Source organism: Myxine glutinosa, chromosome 10, assembly GCF_964187855.1.
Source record: "Myxine glutinosa chromosome 10, kmMyxGlut1.1, whole genome shotgun sequence".
In the NCBI taxonomy this organism is placed as follows: domain Eukaryota; kingdom Metazoa; phylum Chordata; class Myxini; order Myxiniformes; family Myxinidae; genus Myxine; species Myxine glutinosa.
In genome coordinates, this window is record NC_136270.1 from 66,257,120 (window position 1) to 66,274,649 (window position 17,530).

At 44.3% G+C, this 17,530-nt stretch overlaps 1 protein-coding gene across 5 annotated transcripts in view; it reads right to left on the bottom strand.

The window, feature by feature from the left end:
• LOC137434149 (dehydrogenase/reductase SDR family member 4) overlaps positions 1-17,530 on the bottom strand; it is a 106,004-nt gene that overhangs the window by 18,428 nt on the left and 70,046 nt on the right. For 3 of the 5 annotated variants that reach the window (XM_068126860.2, XM_078785742.1, XM_078785743.1), the window contains exons 6-7: positions 17,284-17,418; positions 6,351-6,406 (exon numbers count right to left, since the gene is read on the bottom strand). In XM_068126860.2, the coding sequence (XP_067982961.2) occupies positions 6,351-6,406; positions 17,284-17,418 (191 nt within the window). The remainder of the gene's footprint in view (positions 1-6,350; positions 6,407-17,283; positions 17,419-17,530) is intronic. The other 2 variants (XM_068126862.2, XM_078785744.1) reach the window with 1 other exon arrangement.

Genomic DNA, 17,530 nt, shown 5'->3' on the forward strand with positions numbered 1-17,530 from the left:
GATGCAACCAGCCGCATCGGGTTGTTGCACCTTTATGAAAGACTGAAGTTAAGGGCTTAGAATGAGGGAAAGAATAACGTGCGGAGTTGCCGCATGGGGATGCAGGCCGGCTAGCGTGGAGGCCGGCGAGATAAGCAGAAGATTGGGAGAGACCCAAAAATCCTGTGAACAGGTGCAGTTGGGATTGAGACGGACGAGTGTGGGAGAGCCGTCTGGAGAGAAAGGCGCATTATGGAACAGGAAGATGTGTGAGTACGGGGGAGAACCCTGCTACGAGGTTGCTTGGAGGATGTGTGCCCAAATGCATTGTGGGCCACTTCAACTTTCCTACACGTGAGTCGTTCATGCCTTGCCAGCAAGGTGCTTCATGCGGTGTGCTATGTGCCATGTCGGTATAGTGGTCGCCTGTGACTCCTGCCATGCAATATCATGAGGAATACATTGTTTGATAATGGAATTATAAAAGGAATGCTGAATTAACGTTGATAGTAACGTGAAGTATATTAAATGAGGCGATTGACGTGGTTGAATGTAGGATTTCAAGACAATAATGAATTTCCGGTGCCACAGGAAGTCTTGGTCTTGTCCATACAATGAATGATGTATAGTGTGGATGAGGTCTCTCTGAATGAGGTGAATGAGGTTGTCTACAGTGGATGAAATAGAGAATGGCAGTTGCAAGACCGAGGTACGGATGTGATGCAGAATGGCAGCTGGACGATGCATCGGCACATTTGTGTTGATCAATGCGCCGGACAATGGCTTTCCAGGCAAGCGATGGTGGTATGATTTAGTTATGAAATGCATATGGGTCTCAGGGCAGATAATGCGAGACAAGCTGCCCCACAGGCGGATGGGGGAAAGTATTGGAGAAGATAATGTGGGTCAAACGCTCATCCGAGGGATGAAAACGGTCGAGGTTTCAACTGTCGGCATGTGATGTGGTTCACGCCGGGCGAATGATGTATGGATGGGTTGCGTAATGGCTAATGCATCTTGGAGATGCATCGGTGCAGACACAGGGAAGGTGCTGAGAGTGGCACGGAGTACGAGTTGGTTGTGGCAGGTGAGAAGGAATGCACACCTGGAATGGAGTGTGCGAACGACGAGTGTGTGCGGTGGTCAGGTGTGTAACGAAGCCTGGGAGCGGGAGGAATGTGCGGAAGGTGTGCACCATGTAAAGGGTGCTGCATGGTAGAGCACGCCTCCCTAGAAAGGCTGTGGGGTTTGAGGTGAGAGCATTCGCTCTGCACTTCAATTGAAGATCATTGGAGGTGGCTTGTGTTTGTGGGGAGTTCCTGGACGGACCAGTTGGTTGTTGTTTCGGTACATCGGCTGTGTGCATTTGTAACATGGAGTCTGATTGTCGTTTATCTGTTCGAAGGTGGAGCTCTTGCAGAAGCAAGTTGTATTTTTTTTAAGATGACATCTGTTTTAATTTGTTTTGGGATTTGACTTGGGATTGCGGAATGCGTTGAATAAAGGCCAGAATGACATGTGATGCTGGCGTGTGCCATTTATGGGTGCTGAGTGTACATGACTGGTGAGCGGGCGGCATGTGTGCTGAGTCCAATCGGAAGGATGGATGGTTATGGTTTCACCCGGTCTGTTTATCTGTCTGTCTGTCCGGACACGGAGCTCTTGGGGAGAGCCAGGATGGGTTGGGGTGACCAAGATGAATGTGGACAATATATTAATTGTTTGCCATTGTGAAAATTTTGCCCTCGATTTGAGATGAAGACATATGGCATTTGCTGTCCGGCTCAGGTTGGCTGGTTTCCTCAGCTCTGGAGGATCAGAGCGGGTGTATATTTCAAGCTGATACTCCTATGACAAATGTTGATACTCCTATGTGATGCGGGGTATGTGTGTGGTGATGGTGTCTGGGCCTCGGGGTTTGCCCCTGCCTATTTGCCGGTCTGTCTGTCTGTTACATTTGACCCTCAGAAAAGGTTTCGTGAGATTTCAGAATTGGACAGCCCATGTGTTATGACATGCTTGGGTGTCTCAAAAATTTGCTGAACAGACGTGGTGCGTCAGACAAATCGATTAAATTTTCGTGGGAAAGATGATTGAGAAGGACTTCAAGGGCAGGTGGGTGGTCACCTGCTGTGAATTGTGGTGGAACATTCGAGATGTCCCCTAATACAACGAGGGGACGAATTGGTTTGTAAATGTGTTGTGCAAGTACTTTCTCTGTAGGTAGCCAAATTCTACCTGGGGTAAGTCCAGGTGGAGAGGGGAGTTGTCTCTGGTGCCTTGCTCCACGGGGCAGTACTATTGTTGTCAAGTCTCATGTAATCTTGATTAACGTATATCTACGGACTAGAGCTGCACTTTATTTTAGTAAGTGACTGGAAAAAAAAAGGTTTGTTTTAAAAGTGCCAGTGGATTTGTTTAGAGTTATGGAGGTCACGGCGTGCTGGGATATCTTTGTGTACAGTTGCTGGCTTGGACTGACTTGTGTGCGGGGGAAAAAGAAAACAATTGGAGCTGTTTCGGAGAAACAGTGGCTTGGTTGGAGGTTGGGATCCAGTATTCTGTTAGGAGCACGCAATCTGAACAGAATGGATTGCCATTGGCTATTTTTCAAATGATTTTATCAAAATGATGGCTCCTGAGTAAGGGGAGGGAGCAGGGGAAATATATTCACTGTAACAGGTGCCTGTGATGCTGTAGGGAGGAATTAGAGGAAATCGGGTTGAATTTAAATTGAAATGAAGATTGGAAAAGTGGATAGGGAAATTGGGTTCTTGACATGCACCAGCGTTGACTGATCATTCATTAGTACCGCAAAAAGAGGGAAGACAGGGAAACATTGCTGCCACCACAAAAGCGCTGCACCAGGAAATATCTCTACCATATTTTCGTGAAAAATCCAGATGGGGCCATAACAGTGTATGGGGAAGCGTTGTTAAATGGTAGTAGGTTTAGACAGGTATTGAAAGGGTTCGTGCAATGTCATTTTGGGGGGTAACCATGCTCCAGGTGGTGGGGCAGCCGGGATACAAATGGGGGTCGGCCAATTTAAGGATGTGGATGCGCACACACCTGGAACAAGGCATGTTCCTGAAGCTTAGGTGTAAATGTTGGTTGGAAAGGGGAATGAGTTCTGGGGAAATGAATTCACTTATTGGATGTTGTTGAATCTGTCTGTTTAAGAACATTGGGGCTTGTGGCTCGCCATTGTCTGTCTGCCAGTTATGGTGGGCAGAGGGAAGAGGGAGTAATGCTGCTCCTGCCTCTTGCTTGGCAGAAGGTAGAGGTGGTGGTGGGCCAAGATGGGTCAAAAAAGGTCATGGAACAAAATTGAGCTCTCAAGAGCTGAGGTGATTTTAACCTGAGGATGCATCTCTCGATGGACCCCAGGCTGGTCCGAGGTGTGAAATATGGTGACATTGTCTTGTGGACAATTTGTGAGTGGCTAGACAGACGCGCCTGGAAGGGGAAATTGTATTCATAACTCATGTGGGTTGTGTCTGAAGGAAAGGTTCGGAAGGAAGTGTGAAGAAGGTCGTGGAAAGTGCAAAGATGATTGGATTGGAAAGTCGAATCAGATGGATTATTTGTCAATGACAGGTGACTCTGCAGGAATTGTTGAGGAAGTAGAGGAAAGGGTTGTAAAAAGTTAATGGAAAAGGCAGGAAATAAAGGAAAGTGGTTAGTTATGGACTGTTGTTTTTGTGATAAGAAGGTGATACAAGGGGTTGGCTTGCACTGGGGGGACCAATGAATGTAAAGTTGTGAATTTCGTTTAATAACGTTTCGTTAGATTGCTACAGGCAGATTGACTCCAATCGAGGAGGTGATTGGGGGCTGGTGCAAATTGGATCACGGCTCTGCAGACCAGGTGAACAGAACTCCACCAGGTACGTGGGAATCACATCAATTGAATTATTGTTCAAAGGGAGGTGATCGAGCAAAATGAAGAAGATTGTCATGGGGATCGCAAGGCTAACCCCCGCTCTTGCAGGGAAATGGCTTTGGGAGGCTAGTTGTTGTTGTTTTGGTTGACTCTAGGTTCTAAAACCTAAGGCAAAATGCACAGGAGGGTAGAGTTGGTGATTGCGGACGGAGATTAGCTAGAGAACTTGGAGACGATTTCGTTATTTTTCAGATAATTTTTCCAGTGGTATATACTGGTGTGAAATTCACGTATCTAGGAAAAAGGGAAAAAATGTCCAGGTATTGATAAGATAACAGTGAAGTTTGAAGGAGAGAATACCGATTATTTCCATTGACCGATTATGGTTGGGGGGGAAATGGTTGGTAAATCATGTATTATTAGATGTAGGGAAGATGATTAAAAGGAAGGTATTTTCGGAAATTGGTGAAAAAATATAGCATTTGAATTTCCAGACACGACGCAGGAAATGCGGCTATGAATAAGCCAACCATCTGAGAGATGAGGTAACTAAATGCCAATTGGTGGGACGGGGGGCTAGGAATTTGATCATGGTGTGTGTAAGAAAGTATTTTTCAGGATGGACGATGAAGAAACCGCCGTCGGAAGACCATGATCTTGACCGCCGAGGCCGTCGACCTGAATGAGCCCCTGGGCGATGCCGATGTGACCGGCGCATCAGAAGACTGTTGATTTATTGTGATGATTTTGTTGTAAATCCCCTGTGGGAATTGGCTAATGCTTCTTATGTATTATAAGCACACAGCTGCACATCTCCGCTTGATCCGACTATGGATCTGACTGCAACGCTGGGTCTGGCTGCCAAAGGACCTGACACTGATACTCTGGATCCACAGGCTGATTATGCGTCCATGAACGACATCGACACAAAAGGAAGTTTCTCTCTTTACTTTGAATTGTAATGCTCTGTACTCTGGCCAGGAACACGTGACACAAGATATTAATTACATTATGTATTCCTCAGAACAACAGCATGGACGTCGATTAACTTCGAAGATCGGCAAGGACCGGGTCTGTGCGAGGACGGGGAGCCCTTCGATTGGGGGGGATTTCAGCCGCACCTATGCTGCTGCAAGGGTGGGTTGAGAGACCCTCCCGGGCAACATCCCTGGCCGGACCAGGCGCCTTCGTTGCGGATCTGAAAAGTTAATAGATCTTCATGTTCTGGACCTTCATGTTCCAAACACGCACAACATGACACACCTTTCAAGCGTGCATGCGGGGTACTTTATGTGCGTGGCATGCCTTTGGGAGGACACACATACAACACTCAATAAAGCCCGATGTGGCCACATATAACACTATTCTCTTTTGCTTTGCAAATAAAGCCGATGTGGCCTGGTCTCTGTGATACGTAGTCTCGTAGAAACCAAATGGGGGAATGTCGAGATCATGCCTTAGGTTGTGTCTTATCTAATTGTGGTTTGCATTTAATAATGGTTGCTTTGTGAAAAGGATTAAGCTTACTATGTTCCCTCTTGCTTTTGAACTATGCTTTATTGTCCAACTGTGCCAAGGAATGTAGAAAGATAGTGAAACTGCTTGCTCTGTTAGACCCCCTCGTGAAAACGCGTCTGTCTGTCCTTGACCAAAGGCCAGCATGGAAGATAAGTTTTGAGAATGTCACAGTGCTCTTTCTCCCGCATCTTTCCCTTTGCTCATGCCAAAGAAGATAGGGTCTCGGTGGGAGATGTCTAGCCCGTTTTTCTTTGTCCGCGCTCATTTTTCAGCGGAGATTTTTTGTATAATTTTGTGTATATAAAGAAACTCTGGGTTGCCAATTTTCTAGGAGTGTATGGAGCCATGCTGTTCAATTGTGAATGGTATGACTCTTACACCCTCCACAGCGCTGTGATATTGGTTCATCATTAAATCTTGTTATCCCAGGAACTCAAGGTGTGGAACATGGTTCTATTCTCGTCATATATATATATATATATATATATATATATATATATATATATATATATATATACAGTCACGTGTAAGTGTAAGTACACCCCATGTAAAGTGTTGACTTTTTCAACATATTTCAACATACAGCTATTTGATCTTCATTTCAACAATATTGATAGATAAAGGTGATATAATATAACAAATATCATGAAACATTTACATTTTGTAGTCCATTGTATAATTTAAATAAACAAATGCAAATTTTGCATGTGGAAAAAGTAAGTACACCCCATGAAATGTTTTTAAAATCTTTTAAACATATGTGGACATATCAATATTTGATCTTCATTTAAACAGTATCTATAGATAAAGGTGATCTAATTGAACAAAAAACAATGAAAAATTGACTTTGCAATAATTTATTCAACAAAAAATTAACAGAGATGCCATTTCCTTCTGTGGAAAAAGTCAAAAAACCCATCATTTAGAGAACGAGCTGGTGTTGTGCAATTTCAAATATGATTATTACCTTTTCAATGGTATTTTTTCTACCAATTTTTTCAAATTATCTTCGTTGCTCCAAATCTGGTACACCACAGGCAAGTAAGAATGGCAGTTAGATTTCTGTAACAACCCAACAATAACATTAATGTTATACCATGTTATCATTTAGGAGAGTGATAACACATTGATGTTGTTCCTAACCCCTTAATGACTGGCAAACAAGCACACACACACCTTATGGTAATAATGACACGTCAGGAGACGACGATGGTTCACGAGCGAGCGGTATTCAATGACAAAGGACGGACTATAACCGAAACAGACCTGGAAATGTCAAAACGAAGCTTACTGACCTTGAAATGAGATAGAAAATAATGTATAATCAGTTATGAGGTTAGTTAGCTACACAATACCGAAAATTCGGTGAAAAATTAAATGAAAAATAAATAAATAAATAAAATGAAAAAAACCCCCAAAAAACACGAGCTCCGTGGGGCTAGACACATGACATTGGCCTAACCAAATATCGAAACCCCTGTCAGGTTCCACCAAACCACTCGGAGAAGATGTAGCTTGAACTGGATTACCCCCTCAAAATACATCTTTTTCGGGTGTGGCTCCACCCACAATGGGCGCAATACGCCCACTCTAGGCAGGACACAACTAGATCATGATATCAACCTGCCACCCAGGTTTCATCAAGATCGGATGATATCATCGGGTAGTTATGTTGCGAACACACACACACACACACACACACACACACACACACACACACACACACACACACACACACACACACACACACACACACACACACACACACACACACACACACAGTGGTCACTTGATAACTCGTGAACCAATATTATGCAAGTTTGTGAACAGGATATATCAAAACGCTGTAGATGGATTCGTACAAAATTTGGTGGATAGATTGGGTATGTGATTACCGAAACAATAACGAAATGATTAAATGTTGGTGAAGATCCAGATCCAGATCTGGATCTGAAAATGTTTAAGTGATTCTTCACCATTGAGAGATAGGGGCTAAAAGTGATATATATAGCATGATATTTCAAAAAGTTATGGACGAATTCAGCCGAAACTTGGTGGGCACGTTGGTTGTGTAACAATGACGAAACAATTTGATTTTGGTGAAGATCCGAATACGGATCCGATAAGACGATAAAAAAAAAAAATGTATGTGATTCTTCACCATTGAGATATAGGGGCTAAAAGTGATAAATATATATAGCATGATATTTCAAAAAGTTGTGGACGACTTGTGACAAAATTGGTGGATGAGTTGGGTAAGTGAGAATAACAAGCTAATTAGATTTTGGTTAAGGTCGAATCCAGATATGACCCATCAGTGGGATACAAAACATAAACTAGTTCAGCCTGGCAGAAGTATGCTCTCTCCCACGTGCCGTTATAGTTTCTGGATGTATCAATGGTCAACGAATGAAATGCTTTAGAATATCCAACAGGTAAATTTAAAACCATACTCACTGGTAATAACTAGTATGTAAATCAAGAAAGCATTACCTCCGATTCCAGACATCAGACATGATGATGCAATTGTCAAGATCATGCATTTAGTTATGCCTTTTCTAAATTATTGTTTGCATTTAATTAGTGTTTGCTTTATAAAATAAGATTAAGCTTCCTATGATCCCTCTTGCTTCGAACTATGCTTTACTACCAAACTGGTGGCAAGGAAGGTAGCAAGATTGTGAAACTGCTTGCTCTGTTACACTCCCTCGTGAAAACACGTATTTCTGTCCTTGAAGCCAGCATCAGAAGATAAGTCTTGGAATGTCTCTATGCTCCTTCTCCCACATCTTTCCCTTGGCTCATGCCAAATAAGATAGGACAAAGGTAGGGGCTTTGAGGCCCATTCTGTCTCTTTATTCCACCATGATGAAGCTTGCCAAAGTTAGCGGAGATCCTTATCACACTCTGCAAGTATATAAGGAAGGACTTTCTGTAAGGAACCCAGGAGTGTCTGGGTCCATGCTGTTCAATTGAATTGTATGCCCCTTTCACCCTCCACAGCGCTGTGTAATTGGTCTTTCAATAAATAATAATAATAATAATAATTCATTTATTTTGTATAGCGCTTTTCCAGAAGCCCAAAGGCGCTTTAAACTTGTTATTCCTTGTTATTATATGTTATAAATGCTTGTTATTCCCTGAACTCAAGTTGTGGAACCTGGTTCTACACCCGAGACAATCATGCCCGACTTCAATACATTTTGAAGCAGGATTGTTTGATAATCTTATTGTACAAAGCAGTGCATTGCAAAATTATCAAGATTTAGCACAAGGAGTAAGATAGTCTTCATAAAGATAAACCCATTTACTGGAATTTATAAGGATAAACCGATTTACTGGTCTTCATAAAGATAAATTGATTTACTGGTCTTCATAAGGAAAACCCCATTCACTGGTCTTGACAGGAATAAACCGATTTACTGGTCTTGACAAGGATAAACTGATTTACTGGTCTTGACAAGGATAAACTGATTTACTGGTCTTGACAAGGATAAACTGATTTACTGGTCTTGACAAGGATAAACTGATTTACTGGTCTTGACAAGGATAAACTGATTTACTGGTCTTGACAAGGATAAACTGATTTACTGGTCTTGACAAGGATAAACCGATTTACTGGTCTTGACAAGGATAAACTGATTTACTGGTCTTGACAAGGATAAACTGATTTACTGGTCTTGACAAGGATAAACTGATTTACTGGTCTTGACGAGGATAAACCGATTTACTGGTCTTGACAAGGATAAACCGATTTACTGGTCTTGACAAGGATAAACCGATTTACTGGTCTTGACAAGGATAAACTGATTTACTGATCTTGGTAAGGAGAAATCGATTGCAAATGTAACGGAGGCCATTAACATGCTCCTCATCGGAACATGTTTGCATCACATCCTGTACTGTATCATGGTTGCCCTTCCTAGCTAAAGATGACCGTTTAATCGTGGCACGAGAAAAAAATTGGGTACGTGAATTTATTTAGTGTTGAAGCTACTGCCCAGACAATGACCGCACTCTGAGATAGCAAGCACTGTAACCAGGTGTTGAGGAATATCTGAGAAGAAAAGAAAGTAGACAAGTCAGGAGACGACGATGGTTCACGAGCGAGCCGTGTTCAATGACAAAGGACGGACTATAACTGAAACAGGCCAGGCCGGGAAATGTCAAGACGAAGGTTACTGACCTAGAAATGATACAAAATAATGTATAATCAGTTATGAGATTAGTTAGCTACACAATACCGAAAATTCGGTTCGATTCCAACAACTTTGAAACTTTGACCTTTGTGACCTTCAAAGGTCAAAGGTCGAGGATTCTGAAATTTGTTGGAAAACTTGTATTTCATTATGTATGTGATAATATAAGATCATGTACGACATTTCACCCTATCAGGAAGCGAACAATGTAATAAAACTATCAAAAATCGACTTTCCTAAATTTCGTGACCTTGTGACCTTGACCTTGGGGCGAAAATGAAAAATCGAGCTCCGTGGGGCTAGACACGTGACATTGGCCGAACCAAATACCGAAACCCCTGTCAGATTCCACCAAACCCCTCGGAGAAGATGTAGCTTGAACTGGATTACCCCCGAAAAAGACATCTTTTTTGGGCGTCGCTCCACCCACAATGGGCGCAATACGCCCACTCTCGGCAGGACACAACAAGATCATAATATCAACCTCCCACCCAAGTTTCATCAAGATCGGATGATATCGGGTAGTTATGCTGCGGACGGACAGACAGACACAGACAGACAGACAGACAGACAGACACAGACAGACAGACAGACAGACACACACAGACAGACAGACAGGCACACAGACAGACAGACAGACAGGCACACACACACACACACACACACACACACACACGACGAATATCGTGGTCACTCTGTTTGATAACTCGTGAACCAACATTCACACATTCACACTACTTGTGAATGTCTTCACAGCTGTAGAGAAACTTGGGTAGAGTTTGAAACGGCACAGGGCTTACCTGATTGGGTAGTCACTTGGGTAGATTTCACTTGGGAAGTCACTTGGGATAATTGATTAGGTGAGAGCTAATTGGTTACTCCCACCAGTCCCAGGCAAGAGATGTGATTGGGTGACCTCAGTTTTTATGTGTCGCTGGTCTACAAGAGCTCCACATGGTTGTTGTTGTTGTTGTTCTTGTTGAGGGTCGATTTTTGAAATGTGCACCCATTTGTCGGACCCCACTCACATTTGTCGCTTGACTCTACCCACCATGGCCGTGGCACCCAGACGAAATAATATGGCCTCCATCTTGATTTTCTGGTGGTCCTAAAACATCAGACCTATAGGCCTCTGCTGATGATACACTGCCCAGGTGTGTTGCATCAGATATGCATTGGCTTTGTTTGGGTCGAGTATTACTCACTGCCTGGGTCAAAGTCTAATCCCCGTTCCCCCCAAAAAATCTAATCAATGTCGAATAAAAATTATTAGTAAGGTCGAATCAAGCGTGCCAGCATTCACGGTACATGGCTCCTTAGAAAATAGCATGATGTAATTTTTGAATAGCCCCATATTAGGGTTAAACATTCTTTGACCGTGTGACGAATCAACTCATTCTGATAGAACCGTGGGGAAGGTGTCATGGGTGAGAGGTGTCGAGTTAATCTTTTAAAGCGCATTAAATGTACATGTACGTTTCCCAATTTGGTCCATATCCGGATTTTGTCGCAGGTTGTGAACACAGTGCGTTCATTCTTGTTCATGTATGCTTCAAAAACTAAAAAAAAATACTAAACCAAATCCAACCAAATTTTGAATGTTGCCTAAGGGTAACCAGAGTATAGTTTGTGTCTGGGTAGCATATTTGGTGAAAGGGGGTCATGGTGGGGGGAAGACCCCAATTCTATAAATGGACAAGTGTATTGTATAACGCCACCTGGTGGTATCCGGTATTACAAATCATCTACTATACAAGAGAGATGTCTGTCTGTCTGTGTGTCGCCATTTTTCTCAGAGATGGCTGAACAGATCTGTGTCAAACTTTCAGAGGTTCATCAGTGAGTGCCTGGGAGTGTTTTAAGCCAAAAAAGAATATATGTATATGAAAAAAAAGATCGTTTTTTGGAGTAAAAAAAAGATCGTTTTTTTGGAGTAAAAAAAAAAAAAAAAAAGTCGCTCGATAGTGCCTAAGCCTTTTAAAATTAATGACAGTTATATACAAGTATATCATTCGCATAAATAAATACAAAACAATCACCAGACATTTGAATACAAATAAATCAAACAATTCCGGAATTGTACGAAGTTGGTAGTACGGCTTCTTCTTCCTGATCGGCATCACACTTAACTCAGAAACGTGATGAACGCCACATTTACCCACCAGCATATATATGAACCCCCTTCTTCTTCTGCCTCCTCCCCTCCCCTCTGCCCCCTTCCCCCCGCCCCCCACCTTACATCTCCCCTCTTCCCACCCCCCCCCCCCCCCTCTCCCCTCCCCAACCCGGCAACGCCGGGTACTTCTGCTAGTCTTCGATAAAATCTAAAACATATAATTCACTGACAAAGAAAGTTTATACAACTTGATAATAGACATTATGTTATTGCTATTTGAATGAGAATATTTCTAAATTTTCAAAATGTTTCATTTCACTCACGAAGGTTTTTTCTTGTTCTTTTTGTATACTGAATCGAGGCTCGTGAAAGAGCTAACATTTATTTCACAAACAAATCAACCAGACAAACAAAATATATAAAAAGAGGGAGCAGAAGACAAGATGGGGAGAGAAGGGGAAGCACACAAACATAACATTTGAGAGCAGGGAGATGTGTGGGAGGGAGAGGGCTTGGGGGGGGGGGGAGGCGTGGGAAAGGGGAGGGGTGTGGGAGAAGTATAAAACACAAGGATACCAACGACTTCCAGGACAGGACAGAAGTTGGTATTTCAAAAAGGTGGATTTGGGATGAAATTAGCGGGGGTAGAAAAGATCAAGGTTTTGGATGGGGGAAGATAAGAGATGGTGGTGAACAGCTGTTTTAAAGACCTGGAGGGTGGAGTGGGATTGAAGAGAGTGAGGGAGTTTGTTCCAGAGGCAGGAGAAAAGAGGCATGAAGGAGTGAAGGTGAGCAGAGAGTCTTGATTTTGGCAGTTTAACCATAAGAGGGTTGCAGGCAGATCTTGTGCGACCTGTAGGAATATTTGGGGGACAGAGCCCAGAGAGAGCTGGGGGGGCAAGGCCAGAGAGGAGTCGGGAGAAGACAGAAAGACCACCACCCTGCCTGCGGTGAGTGAGTGAGTGAAAGGCCCTTGGAGTTAGCTTCATTGTGGGAGATTCCAATGATTCTGAACGCTTTGGTTTCAACAGCGTGAAGACGAGCTAGGTGTAAGGCAGGAGCACCAGCCCAGAGGGGAGAGCAGTACTCCATTGAGCTGCGGATGAAAGCCTTGTATGTGCTGAGGAGCTCAGTTGCGCCAAGGAAGGACTTAGCACGACGGAGGATGCCCAGTCAGCGACTGGCTTTGCAGGAGAGATTTGAAATGTGGTTTTCCCAGGAAAGATCATGGCAGATAGTGAGACCCAAAAGCTTGAGTGACAGAACTTCTTGGAGAGGATTATTCAGAAAGTGGATGCGAGGGTTGTCCAGTCGGTCTTTTCGGAGAGACATCGTAAGAGTGTGAGATTTGTCAGGATTGAAAGACATGTTCCACTTGTTTGCCCAGTCTGTGATATTGTCCAGGTCTGCAGAGAGTGAGGAGGCTGCAGACTGCCGATCTGAGGGATGAGGAATGGAGCGACAGAGAGTAGAGTCATCAGCAAAGAGATAGAGAGGATTTTCAAGAGAGCCAGAGTGATCATTGATGAAGACCAGAAAAAGCACAGGGCCCAGAACACTGCCTTGGGGAACTCCAGCCTGAACAGGAAGAGGAGATGAGAGAAACCCATTCAGGGCCACACGTTGACTCTGACTAGAGAGGAGGTCCGCCAGCCATGCATGGAGATTTCCATGGATACCAAAGGAGGAGAGTTTGGTGAGCAGAGCAGGGTGCCAGACCGTATCGAAGGCACGTGATATGTAAAGGGAGACAGCTCTAATTTCCTGTTTGGCATCGAGGACCTCCATCCATTGTTGAGAAAGAAGAAGCAGCATGTCCAGAGTAGAGTGACCAGGTCTGAAACCAAATTGATGATCAGAGATCAAGCCATTGGAGAAGAGGAAAGATTTCATGCCTGACGCAATGATGGATTCCATGACTTTGCTGATAATTGGGAGAAGGCTGATTGGTCTGTAGTTGCTAGGATCTGTTTTTGCACCTTTTTTGTGCAAAGTGGTGATGTTGGCTGATTTCCAAGCAGATGGCAGATGACCTTGAGCATAAGAGAGAGTGAAGAGAACAGAGAGAGGGAGTGAAAGAGCGGAAGAACAGGATTTTAGGACCCGTGGGCTGATGCCGTCAGGCCCAGTTTCAGAATCAGAGTCGAGGGTTGACAGAAACTTTTCCACCTTGTCAGGAGGAAAGGACACAGAGTCCAGGAGCAGCTGGGTACGACTGGGTATGGTGGGTACAGAGAGGGATGGGTTTGGGACACAAGATTTAGAGGCAAACACAGAGTTGAGGCATTCAGCTTTTTCACGTGCGGAGTCAGCCGTGTAGCCGTTTGAGGTGAGGGAGGGGATGGAGGGGGAACAAACACCAGAAACAGATTTGACCAGACGCCACCAGGATTTGGAAGAGGGAGACAGATAAGAGAGTTCGGTCTTGAGAACGGAGAGATATTGTTTCCTGGCTCTCCTGAGGGCGGACACACACTTGTTTCGGGCTTTGTGAAAGGAAATGAGATTTCCTTCCGTTGGATTTGGTTTCCAGGAGAGGAAAGCAAGTTGTTTCTGGGCAACAGCCTCACCACAAGATTCCGTGTACCATGGATGGGAGGAAGGGTATGACAACTGAAGACGAGATGGGATAAATCTGTGCATGAGAGAGAGCAATTTACTTTGGAAGAATTCCCAGGATGAGTTGATGTCAGAGGCGGTAGAGATGGGAGACCAGTCCAGATGATTGATGGCTGCTTGAAGACCGTGCCAGTTGGCCTGAGTGAAATGCCAGACTCGTCGACGCTGAGGAGGCTCTCTGAGAATGGTCAGAGAGATGTCCACTTTAACATGCACATGATCAGATGAGCCGATTGGAGCAGAAGAAGAGCAGCATACATTATCAGGGAAGTTAGTCATAACCAAGTCCAGAAGAGAAGATGCTCCATTGACTGAGATCCGGGTCGGGGAATTGACAGATTGTCAGTCCCAGTGAGTCGCAGAAGTCCTTTGCTAAAGTGCCATGGCTGGTGAGAGAGGTACCCACACCCAGCCAACTGGCATGGTGACAATTGAAATCACCACATATGAGGAAGAGAGAGTTTGGATGGGTAGATATAAGTTGGTCCATATTATCAGACAGCGAGATGTCGATGGAGTCGTCACTGTTTTGTGGACGGTACAACACACATATGAACAAAAGGTGGGAGCGAAGGGGAAGCCGTAGCCAAAGGTATTCCTGGGGGTGAGGTGGAGAGGGCAGTGCAGGGCGAGTGAGGAAGAGAGTTTTTTTATAAAGATAGCAACCCCACCTCCAGGACGAGGCTCAGGTCTATCATACCGGAGGAGGGAGTAACCTGGGAGAGATACCAAGGAATCAGAGACATCACGAAGGAGGAAAGTTTCTGTTAAGCAGATCACGTCTGGTTTGTCAGAAGCAACCTGTATGGAGAGATCAGTCAAGTTTGAGCGAAGGTCCTGGATGTTTGAGGTCCATACCGTTAATGAAGAGGAAGGGGAAGCATCGGATACAGAACAGGGGGGTGGAGGGGTAGGGTAAGATCTGGAAGAGAAGGAAGAGGTAGGGAGAGGTAGGGAGAGCTGTTGAAGGTTTGTCAGAGATTTCAGAATAGCTTGGAGAAAGGGAAGAATGGGGCAGACAAAAGGTTTGATGGTGATTGGGTGAGGCACATTGAGGTGTTATTTGAGGAGGGGGAAGAGCGAGGCAGATGGTTGGGGGAGATGAAGGTGAAAGTTGGAAGGGGGAAGAAGCGTGGAGGACGCTTTGAGGAGGAGGGTGAGAGGGGAGTCGATGAGGGAAGGGGCAAGGGGGGAGATTTGAAAGGGATGGGTGATGGGGAAGATTTGGAGGGGAGGGGCAGGGGGTAGATTTGGAGGGGAGGGGTGATGGCGAGGTTTTGGAGGAGAGGGGTGATGGGGAAGTTTTGGAGGGAAGGGGTGATGGGGAAGATTTGGAGGGGAGGGGCAAGGGGGAAGATTTGGAGGGGAGGGGCAAGGGGGAAGATTTGGAGGGGAGGGGCAAGGAGGAAGATTTGAAAGGGATGGGTGATGGGGAAGATTTGGAGGGGAGGGGCAAGGGGGAATATTTGAAAGAGATGGGTGATGGGGAAGATTTGGAGGGGAGGGGAAAGGGGGTAGATTTGGAGGGGAGGGGTGATGGGGAAGTTTTGGAGTGGAGGGGTGATGGGGAAGTTTTGGAGGGAAGGGGTTATGGGGAAGATTTGGAGGGGAGGGGCAAGGGGGAAGATTTGAAAGGGATGGGTGATGGGGAAGATTTGGAGGGGAGGGGCAAGGGGGAAGATTTGGAGGGGAGGGGCAAGGGGGAAGATTTGAAAGGGATGGGTGATGGGGAAGATTTGGAGGGGAGGGGCAAGGGGGAATATTTGAAAGATGGGTGATGGGGAAGATTTGGAGGGGAGGGGTGATGGGGAAGTTTTGGAGGGGAGGGGTGATGGGGAAGTTTTGGAGGGAAGGGGTGATGGGGAAGATTTGGAGGGGAGGGGTGAGATTGGATTTTGAGAAGTGTACGATTAATGGGAAACGAACATTTATTGCAAAATGAGTTTCTTGAGACCTTCGACTCAAAAATACGTTTGAGGACGCTGAAGGAGGGGTGGAGTGCAGGAGAGTTTCGGGAATGTAGAAAAAAGGAACTGTAAGAGATGGATTTTTTTTTTTTGGAATGAATCGATTTGGTGAGCAAGTCGAAAGCATCCTTTTATAGAAGAAGAAGAAAAAGATGTTATAATATACGACAGAATACAGTTCTTCAGGGGAAAGTTTTAACATTTTTAACAACGTGATGACGTGATCACGAACAACGTGGTCGAAGAACGAACGAACAAATAAGAACAACGAATAAACGAATAAGAGCAGAGAAGGAAAAAAATTTTGCGGTTTTTTTTTTTTTTTTTTTGAGTTGAGATTTTAAATAAGGAAGTATGGGGTGAAAGACTGACAAAAAAACAGAGAACGAAAGTAATTGCAGCGCAATCGACGAACCGCTGAGAGAAAAACAAAGCCTCAAGGTCGGACACGGAAGCCTACTAGGCCTCAGAATACGCGACACGAATTAACCGACGATTTTGTGTACAGGTATGAAAAATTAACACCGAGAATCATACTAAAGACACACTATAAGTACACTATAGATACAGTTTCGACAAAAACACAATTGTGAAAAAATTACTTAACTTCGAAAGTGTGAGCGCATGGACAGCTTTGAAAGAACGTGACCTCCAATCTTGCGCATGCGCGATCAAAGGTTTAAACCAAAGCATCCAACACTGAGCTTTGCAGCGAAGCAGAAGTGATTTTTGCTCATGTCATATATAAGCAGCAAGGATGGTTGATGAAGGTGATATTAGCTGACTTCTAAGCATATGGAAGATGAGCTCGGGCAAATTATATAGTGAATGGAGGAGAATTTTTGTGAATTACAACATTTTGAAGTACATTTTTGTGAAGTCTTTTCGTTAAATCAGTCAGCAAATCTACAGCTCCTTTTGCTAGTCAAAATCAAATTTTCAAGAAAAACAAGTACATCGACACAAATCATTCACCAATGGGGGGCTACCACAACTCACAAAAGAACTGAATTTTGTACGGATGATACCAGGCGCCAAGCAGTTAACACGGATGTTGTGGTCGGCAAGGGCTGGTGCCAGTTCCTTAATCAGGCCCAGAAGTGCAGATTTGCTGACATTGTAAGGCCCTATTCCCTGGAAAACATCAGAATGTTGAATGATTTAAATAAAAGACGATGCAGAAACACTGGTACCATTCTTCATATCAGACCCCAAAATGGAAAATAAGTTTCCATTTTCACAGCAA